The sequence below is a fragment of the Dermochelys coriacea genome, chromosome 8 (assembly GCF_009764565.3).
Source record: "Dermochelys coriacea isolate rDerCor1 chromosome 8, rDerCor1.pri.v4, whole genome shotgun sequence".
NCBI classification, from domain to species: domain Eukaryota; kingdom Metazoa; phylum Chordata; order Testudines; family Dermochelyidae; genus Dermochelys; species Dermochelys coriacea.
In genome coordinates this window covers 107,374,796-107,384,878 of record NC_050075.1, presented here as the reverse complement: position 1 = coordinate 107,384,878, position 10,083 = coordinate 107,374,796, and the positions used below count along the sequence as shown (strand labels likewise).

The window sequence follows — 10,083 nt, the reverse complement described above, 5'->3', positions numbered from 1 at the left end:
CAGGGCACTGTCTCTAGGCTTGGGTGTTCTGCTCACTGGGATTATCAAGTGGCTTTCCATTACAGTTGGCCCAGAAAGTTACCCCCCTCCCCCACTCCCCGGAGCTCCCTGCTGAGCAGGACTGGGGAGTCAGTGACTGAGGGGCAAGTGTCTCCTTGATGTACTCGATGGATTAGGTGTGATGCTGCCGCAAGGCAGGCCCTGCGTGTGAGCTGCCTGAGCCTCCTCACAGGGTCAGTGTATGGTGGCTGGGGCTCTCCCCAGAGCTGCTGCCAGCCCACCCTGCCTGGGGAGGTGAGGGGCATGGCAGAGTGATCCATGACTCCTTCATGCACACAGAGTCTGGAGGGGAGGATGACTAAACCCACCCCCCGCCCCAGCTTCTTCTGGGGCCAGAACTCCCATGGCTCCTGCCCAGGGCAGCACGTGCTGCTGGAGAGTTGTTGGGGAGCCTAGAGGTGACGGAGGGCCAGGGACTACCCCCTCAGGCCTGTTCTGTATTGATGCTGGTTCTGGGCCCCTCTCTCCTGCTCCATGGGCTCAGCTGTGGGAATGGTCCAGGAAGGCCTTGGCTCCCGCGTGGCCTTCCACCTCAAGCCCATCTCCCGCTGATGGGAGGAGAGCATCCCTCTGGAGATGAGTAGCCAACCACTGGCTTGTCTGAGCCAAGAAGGAGAACATAAGAACGGCTATACAGGGTCAGACCAAAGGTCCATCTAGCCCAGTATCCTGTCTTCCGACAGTGGCCAATGCCAGGTGCCCCAGAGGGAATGAACAGGACAGGGAATCATCAAGTGATCCATCCCTGTCGCCCATTCTCAGCTTCTGGTAAACAGAAGCTAGGGACATCATCCCTGCCCATCCTGGCTAATAGCCATTGATGGACCTATCCTCCATGAATTTTATCTAGTTCTTTTTTGAACCCTGTTATGGTCTTGGCCTTCACATCATCCTCTGGCAAGGAGTTCCACAGGTTGACAGTGCGTTGTGTGAAAAAATATTTCCTTCTGTTTGTTTTAAACCTGCTGCCCATTAATTTCATTTGGCGGCTCCTAGTTCTTGTGTTATAAGAAGGAGTAAATAACACTTCCTTATTTACTTTCTCCACCCCAGTCATGATTTTATAGATCGCTATCATATCCCCCTTAGTCGTCTCTTTTCCAAGCTGAAAAGGCCCAGTCTTTATTATTCTCTCCTCCTACGGCAGCCATTCCATACCCTATATCATTTTTGTTGCTCTTTTCTGAACCTTTTCCAAGTCCAATATACCTTTTCTGAGATGGGGCGACCACATCCGCATGCAATATTCAAGATGTGGGCGTACTATGGATTTACATAGAGACAATATATTTTCTCTCTCTTATCGATCCCTTTCTTAATGATTCCCAACATTGTTCACTTTTTTTGCCTGCCGCTGCACACTGAGTGGATGTTTTCAGAGAACTACCCACAATGACTCCAAGATCTTTCTTGAGTGGTAACAGCTAATTTAGACCCCATCATTTTATATGTGTAGTTGGGATTATGTTTTCCAATTTGCATTACTTTGCTTTTATCAACATTGAATTTTATCTGCCATTTTGTTGCCCCGTCACCCAGTTTTGTGAGATCCTTTTGTTGCTCTTCACAGTCTGCCTAGGACTTGACTATCTTGAGTAGTTTTGTATCATCTGCAAATTTTGCCACCTCGCTGTTTACCCCTTTTTCCAGGTCATGTATGAATATGTTGAATAGGACTGGGCCCAGTACGGACCCCTGGGGGACACCACTATTTACCTCTCTCCGTTCTGAAAACTGACCATTTATTCCTATTCTTTGTTTCCTATCTTTTAACCAGTTACTTTTAACCAAAGACTTCGCCGTGTGGTGGGTGGGAGGGAGGGAAGGCGAGACCATCTCCTGGCAGGGGACAGGGCCTGTGGGGTGGGTGAATGTCTCCTTGTACCTGATGCGGGTTCTCCTCTGCTGGCAGGTACGTGAACACCCTGTTGAAGCTCATCCCCCCTGTGCTGGGCCTCCAGGAGCAGCTGCGCCAGGCTGTCCAGGGTGGGGACATGGAGACGTCGCATGGGATCTGCCGTATTGCTGTGGCCCTGGGAGAGAACCATTCCCGGTGAGTTGGGGATCCAAGGGCTTGGCGCTGCCCTGGAAGTGCCCATGCTCTTGTAGAGGGGGAATGTTTGCTTGGGCTGATGCCATGATGTCCCCTGGGGATGAGGGAGTGGGTACTTGTTCTCTACTGCACCCCTCCTTATCACTGTGGCTGGGCAAATCTGCATGGTGCTGTGTCAGATTTCCTGGGGGGAGGGGGAAGGGGGAATGTTGCCTTCAAATGCTGAGCTGAACGGGCCATCCCCTGCTGCTCCTTCCACAGGACCTGTCATCCTCCCCATCCCCTCCTGGGGCAGCCTGCTGCATTGGTTAGCAGGCCTGTGAGCATACCGGGGCCTGCACCTTACCCCAGCTTCTTCACTAGAAGGGAATTTTAAAAGGGACTGAGTCCAGACTAGCCAGCTACACCAGCACAGCCTCACTTCAGAGATTGCGCCCAGCCACGGTGGCATATCCGTGCTCTCGGTGGGGCTTGGCCTTGCCCTGGGCCCTTATTACCGTAGGGGCGTGTTATATTCATTTAGATGGAATATATGGGCCCAAAAAGCCAAAGATGTTAACTGTCAAGCAATTAAAAAAATTAATCATGCAATAAAACAATAATAGAGTACAATTTATTTAAATATTTTGGATGTTTTCTACATTTCAAATATATTGATTTAAATTACAGGACAGAATAAAGTGTACAGTGCTCACTTTATATTTTTTATTACAAATATTTGCACTGTAAAAAACAAAAGAAAAGAAATAGTATATTTCAGTTCACCTAGTACAAGTACTGCAGTGCATCCTTTTTATAATGAAAGTTGAACTTACAAATGTAGAATTAGGTACAAAAAAAACTGCATTCAAAAATAAAATAATGTAAAACTTTAGAACCTGCAAGTCCATTCAGTCCTACTTCAGCCAATCCTCAGACAAACAAGTTTGGTTTCAATTTGCAGGAGATAATGCTGAACAGGTGTTCGCATGCACTGTTGTAGCTGGCATTGCAAGATATTTACGTGCCAGATGTGCTAAAGATTCATATGTCCCTTCGTGCTTCAACCACCATTCCAGGGGACGTGTCCATGCTGATGACGGGTTCTGCTTGATCACGATCCAAAGCAGAGCGGACCGACGCATGTTCGTTTTCATCATCTGAGTCAGATACTAGCAGCAGAAGGTTGATTTTCTTTTTTGGAAGTTTGGGGTCTGTAGTTTCCGCATCAGAGTGTTGCTCTTTTAAGACTTCTGAAAGCAGGCTCCACACCTCGTCCCTCTCAGATTTTGGAAGGCACTTCAGATTCTTAAACCCTGGGTTATGTGCTGTAGCTATCTTTAGAAATCTCACATTGATACCTTCTTTGCATTTTGTCAAATCTGCAGTGAAAGCGTTCTTAAAACGAACAACGTGCTGGGTCATCTGAGAGTGCAATAACTTGAAATATATGACAGAATGCGGGTGAAACAGAATAGGAGACGTACAATTCTCCCCCAAGGAGTTCAGTCACAATTTTAATTAATGCATTATTTTTTTAACAAGCATCATCAGCATAGAAGCATGTCCTCTGGAATGGTGGCCGAAGCATGAAGGGGCATATGAATGTTTAGCATATCTGGCATGTAAATACCTTGCAATGCCGGCTACAAAAGTGCCATGCGAACGCCTGTTCTGACTTTCAGGTGACATTGTAAATAAGCAGCAGGCAGCATTATCTCCTGTAAATTTAAACAAACTTGTTTGTCTTTGCAATTGGCTGAACAAGAAGTAGGACTGAGTGGACTTGTAGGCTCTAAAGTTTTACATTGTTTTGTTTTTGAGTGCAGCTATGTAACAAAAAAACCCTACATTTGTAAGTTGCACTTCTATGATAAAGCGATTGCACTAGTTTGAGGTAAATTGAAAAATACTATTTCTTTTATCATTTTTACAGTGCAAATATTTGTAATAAAAAAGTAGTAATATAAAGTGAGCACTGTACACTTTGTATTCTGTGTTGTAATTGAAATCAATATATTTGAAAATCTAGAAAAATATCCAAAAATATTTAATAAATTTCAATTGGTAGTCTATTGTTTAACAATAATTAATCACAATTAATTTTTTAATCAGTTAATTGTATGAATTAACTGTGATTGATCGACAGCCCTAGTGTTAACATGACCCTGAAACTGTCCAACATTAAACTGTGTTAAACAAGGGGTCAGGGTTTGCTATCCAGAGACCTCGGACTGCTCTGTCCCAAGGCAGACACCAGGAACAACCCTTCGGCCTTTCATTAAAGATACAGGAAAAGGAGGAAAACCAGGTGAAGCCTTTGAAATGTGAAGTATTTAGTCAGGTTTTCGTTGTAACAACATCCCTTGTTTTAGAAAGCCCCCGCCCCCTCACTCGACATCCTAGTAGATGGTGTCAGAAACGGGAGTAACTGGCCTTTTGGGGTTAGTGGAGCTGGCCTGTAGCTGCTGCTGCTGTTGAAGTTTGATCCTGTTTCCTAGAAGATGAAACCAGATGAACACACACAAAAGTGGGAGAGAAAAGAGCAGCAGGGAGAGGGGCTGCAGCTTCTCTGAGATATTGCAGAGATATTGACACTCTGACAGCCTCACTGCTGGAGAAACACAGACCCAGCCCACAGGTGTATCAGCCACTCCAAGGCTTGGCAAACTGGTACCGGCATTGGGCTATTTAGGACATTGAGTTTAGTTGCTTCTCTGGTCACAAGCTTTCAGCAGCATTGCAGAATAGACAGTATTGGCTGCCTCAGCCAAACTCTGCTGAGCCGGAAGGAGAGCTATAGGAGAGAGAAGAGAGAGGATACATGGGAGGTATGATAGTCTCCATCTCAGGTAGTGGTTGGGAGATTAGCCAGAACCATTAGAGACAGAGGTGGCAATGTTATCTGGGTGCCTCGGCCTGGCCCGGCCTGGCCCGGCCTGGCCTGGCCGGGACTTGTCCATTCCCCCTGCTTAATGTTAGGGTAGATACTGGGATCCCTGGAGATGGTGGAAGTGACAGCCACGATAAAGCTTACTTCAGCAATTGTCAGTAGACAGCTTATTCTGCTGATGATGATTTTCCCCCCGACTCTTTTCTCTGCAAGCACCTGAGGGGAGTGGTGTGTGGAATAACCCGTCCCCTCGTTATTTTGTTCACCAGTTAGGCCTAATTTCTGATACACCCATTTTGGCCTTTGATTTCTGGTCTCACGCTGTTCTTGTGTACCAGCTGGGGTGTTAACGCAGTCCTTGAGTTCCATTAGGGGGCCTTTTTGTTTGGAGTAGTTCCGGCTGCCTTGCTGTTGGTACCTTTCCCCAGCAGCATTTGTAGTGGTGGGCTATTGAAAGTCTGTAGCTTCCACTCGCTTCTTCTGTGGGCCCAGTTATCACAGCAGTCCGGGTGCCCTCTGCTGTCCCCCCAGAGCTCTGCTGGACCAGGTGCAGCATTGGCAGAGCTTCCTGGCGCTGGTCAACATGATCATGTTCTGCACTGGTATCCCTGGGCACTACCCTGTCAACGAAACCACCAGCTCCCTGACGCTCACCTTCTGGTACACGCTGCAGGTGAGTGACTGTCCCTTGTGCAGTGGCAGAGTTGTGGGGAAGTGGGCACCTGGCTGGGGGTCCAGGCACTGCCCAGGTCACTGCCATGTTCCCTGCTCTATTAGCACCTCAGAGCCCACACTGCAGCCCTGCATCTGTTTGGAAGGGGGAGGCGAGAGCTGGGAGTCCTGCCCTACCCCCTTAGTCATCTCTCATTGCACTGGGCAATGTAGCCTGGAGCAGCTCATGGCCAAGTCAGAGCTCAGCCTCCTCTTGCAATTAAGTGTGGCTCGGTGGCAGAGCTGGGGGTGGGGGGCGTGCATGCAGGAACACACGACACTGCTCTCTGGCCCGGGGTCGCTGCTGTGTGAGCTAGAACACTGGGCGTTCCCCCACCACATGGTCCCAGGCATGTCAGGGGAACTCAATGATGCACTGGCTTGGTGATGGATTGCACACAGATGGATATTGGGCTGCCTCCTTGTTTATGGCTCGAGCGCTGCACCCAGGCCTTTACCCTCCATGTGAATGTCTGAAACGGGCCTTTTTCCCTGCAGTACTGCCCCAGTTGGGGTGTGGCTGAGCAGAGCTGGGAACAGAGCCCGGCTCCAGCCGGGAGAGGTTGGGGGGGACCTGCTGGGAACTCACTAGGGCACGTCACTGGTCAGCTAAGGTAGAGGAGAGGCTGCTGCTGTTCCCTTTCCCTAGCTCCCTCCCTCATGCCAGCCCAAACCCAGACACACCTTCTAGTGCAGGGGAGGGGGGCATGGGTCTGCTTGTCCTTCATAGAACTCCAGCCATGGCCGCCAGAACTTGCGGAGAGGGGCTTGGTGTGTGCCAGCCGGGGGCTCTGGGCAGGCCTGTCCTCTAAGTGTCTGCCTCCCTGCAGCTCTGCATGGCCAAAGTTTGGCCCCAGCAGTTCAAAGCCATTGCAGGAGAGTTAGATTAGGAGCGTTGGCCCTGTGGCTCAGTTTCCCCACCCCCACATTCCCTTGGGGTCTGAGCTAGAACAAGAGCCCAAGCACTTCCAGGGCCTCATTAGCATGGCTAATTAAAACTTCACACCCCCAATTGCCCAGCAGCAGGCCTGATTGTCCAGCCCCTGGCTGCGTCTCTGGCTGCCAGCTACAGAGGGAGCTGGGGTGACACATTATCTGTTGTTGGGCCTGCAGTCTTGTCTTCTCCTACGCTGAAGAGGCTTCTGGCTTGGCCTCCAGGAGCACCGCCTGTTTCCTGGAGCCAGCCTGTTAGAATCTGATGGCCTTGCTCCTGGGCTGTTGGGGTCAGGGCTGGAGTTTGTTACCAGGTCTCCCTCCTCCTGGGCTTTTGAAATCCCCCTTTTCCTTGTGATGACACATCAGCTCAATGCAGAGGCTCCAGGCCTTAGAGGCCTCCACGCCCTTGCAGGCTTTGCTGACTGTCCCACCCTGTGTGTGAGCTTCCCTTCCTCCGCCCCAGCATCTGTGCTCGGATGAGAAACAGTCAAATGAAAAAAAAAATACCATTCAATTAAATCATGTAATGGCAGACAGCTGAAAAGTGACACATTTTTAAAATGCTTTATACCAATGCTAGGAGTCTAAATAATATGATGGGTGAGCTAGAATGCCTCATATTCAATGAGGATCTTTATATAAGAGGCATCACAGAAACTTGGTGGAATGAGGATAATCAATGGGACACAGTAATACTAAGGTACAAAATCTTTCGGAAGGACGGAAGAGGTCATGCTGGTGGGGGAGTGGCACTATATGTGAAAGAAAGTGTAGAATCAAATGAAGTAAAAATCTTAAATGAACCAAACTGTACCACAGAATCTCTATGGAGAGTAATTCCATGCTTGAATAATAAGAACATAGCAGTAGGGATATATTACCGACCACCTGACCAGGATGGTGATAGTGACTGTGAAATGCTCAGGGAGATTAAAGAGGCTATTAAAATTAAAAACTCACTAATAATGGGGGATTTCAACTATCCCCATATTGACTGGGTGCATGTCACCTCAGGATGGGATGCAGAGATGGAAGTTTCTTGACACCTTAAATGACTGCTTCTTGGAGCAGCTGGTCCTGGAACCCACAAGAGGAGAGGCAATTCTTGATTTAATCCGAAATGGAGCACAAGATCAGGTCCAAGAGGTGAATATAGCTGGACCGCTTTGTAATAGTGACCGTAATATAATTAAATTTAACATCCCTGTGGCGGGGAAAACGCCACAGTGGCCCAACACTGTAGCATTTAATTTCAGAAAGGGGAACTACACAAAAATGAGGAGGTTAAAGAGAAACTAAGTGGTAGAGAGCCTGCAAGCTGTATGGAAACTTTTTAAAGACACCATAATAGAGGCTCAACTTAGATGTATACCCCAAATTAAAAAACATAGTAAGAGAACCAAAAAAATGCCACTGTGGCTAAACAAAGTAAGAGAACCAGTGAGAGGCAAAAAGGCATCCTTTAAAAAATGCAAGTTAAATCCTAGTGAGGAAAATAGAAAAGAGCATAAATAATGGCAAATGAAATGTAAACAAATATTTAGGAAGGCCAAAAAAGAATTTGAAGAACAGTTAGCCAAATACTCGAAAAGTAATAGCAACATGTTTTTTTTTAAGTACATCTGAAGCAGGAAGCCTGCTAAACAACCAGTGGACAATCGAGGTGCTAATGGAGCACACAAGGACGATAAAGCCATTGCGGAGAAACAAAATGAATTATTTGCATCGGTCTTCACAGCTGAGGATGTGAGGGAGAGTCCCAACCCTGAGCCATTCTTTTTAGGTGACAAATCTGAGGAACTGTCGCAGATTGAGTTGTCATTAGAGGAGGTTTTGGAACAAATTGATCAGTAATAAGTCACCAGGGCCAGATGGTATCACCCAAGAGTTCTGAAAGAACTCAGATGTGAAACTGCAGGACTACTAACTGTAGTCTGTAACCTATCATTTAAATCAGCTTCTATTCTAAGTGACTGGAGGATAGCCAATGTGACACCAAATTTAATATTCCAAGAATATTAAAGGAATTGGCACCTGAAATTGCAAGCCCATTAGTAAGAATTTTTAATGAATCTGTAAACTCAGGAATAGTACCGAATGATTGGAGAATTGCTAATATAGTTCCTATTTTTAAGAAAGGAAAAAAAAGTGATCCAGGTAACTACAGGCCAGTTAGTTTGACATCTATAGTATGCAAGGTCCTGGAAAAAATTTTGAAGGAGAAATTAGTTAAGGACATTGAAGTCAATGGTAAATGGGACAAAATACAACATGGTTTTACAAAAGGTAGGTCGTGCCAAACCAACCTAATCTCCTTTTTTGAAAAAGTAACAGATTTTTTAGATAAAGGAAATGCAGTGGATCTAATTTACCTAGATTTCAGTAAGGCATTTGATACCGTGCCACATGGGGAATTATTAGTTAAATTGGAGAAGATGGGGATCAATATGAACATCAGAAGGTGGATAAGGAATTGGTTAAAGGGGAGACTGCAACGGGTCCTACTGAAAGGCGAACTGTCAGGTTGGAGGGAGGTTACCAGTGGAGTTCCTCAGGGATCGGTTTTGGGACCAATCTTATTTAATCTTTTTGTTACTGACCTTGGCACAAAAAGTGGGAGTGTGCTAATAAAGTTTGCAGATGATACAAAGCTGGGAGGTATTGCCAATTCGGAGAAGGATCGGGATATTATACAGGAGGATCTGGATGACCTTGTAAACTGGAGTAATAGTAATAGGATGAAATTTAATAGTGAGAAGTGTAAGGTTATGCATTTAGGGATTAATAACAAGAATTTTAGTTATAAGTTGGGGACGCATCAATTAGAAGTAACGGAAGAGGAGAAGGACCTTGGAGTATTGGTTGATCATAGGATGACTATGAGCTGCCAATGTGATATGGCTGTGAAAAAAGCTAATGCGGTTTTGGGATGCATCAGGAGAGGCATTTCCAGTAGGGATAAGGAGGTTTTAGTACCGTTATACAAGGCACTGGTGAGACCTCACCTAGAATACTGTGTGCAGTTCTGGTCTCCCATGTTTAAAAAGAATGAATTCAAACTGGAGCAGGTACAGAGAAGGGCTACTAGGATGATCCGAGGAATAGAAAACTTGTCTTATGAAAGGAGACTTAAGGAGCTTGGCTTGTTTAGCCTAACTAAAAGAAGGTTGAGGGGAGATATGATTGCTCTCTATAAATATATCAGAGGGATAAATATAGGAGAGGGAGAGGAATTATTTAAGCTCAGCACCAATGTGGACACAAGAACAAATGGGTATAAACTGGCCACCAGGAAGTTTAGACTTGAAATCAGACGAAGGTTTTTAACCATCAGAGGAGTGAAGTTTTGGAATAACCTTCCAAGGGAAGCAGTGGGGGCAAAAGATCTATCTGGTTTTAAGATTCTACTCGATAAGTTTATGGAGGAGATGGTATGATGGGATAATGGGAT

The 10,083-nt window shown here is 46.4% G+C and overlaps 1 protein-coding gene across 1 annotated transcript in view; it reads left to right on the top strand.

Annotated features, from left to right (window-relative positions):
• IPO13 (importin 13) overlaps positions 1 to 10,083 on the top strand; it is a 41,574-nt gene that overhangs the window by 2,518 nt on the left and 28,973 nt on the right. The window contains exons 2-3 of the mRNA XM_043491316.1: positions 1,973 to 2,113; positions 5,517 to 5,658. Of these exons, the coding sequence (XP_043347251.1) occupies positions 1,973 to 2,113; positions 5,517 to 5,658 (283 nt within the window). The remainder of the gene's footprint in view (positions 1 to 1,972; positions 2,114 to 5,516; positions 5,659 to 10,083) is intronic.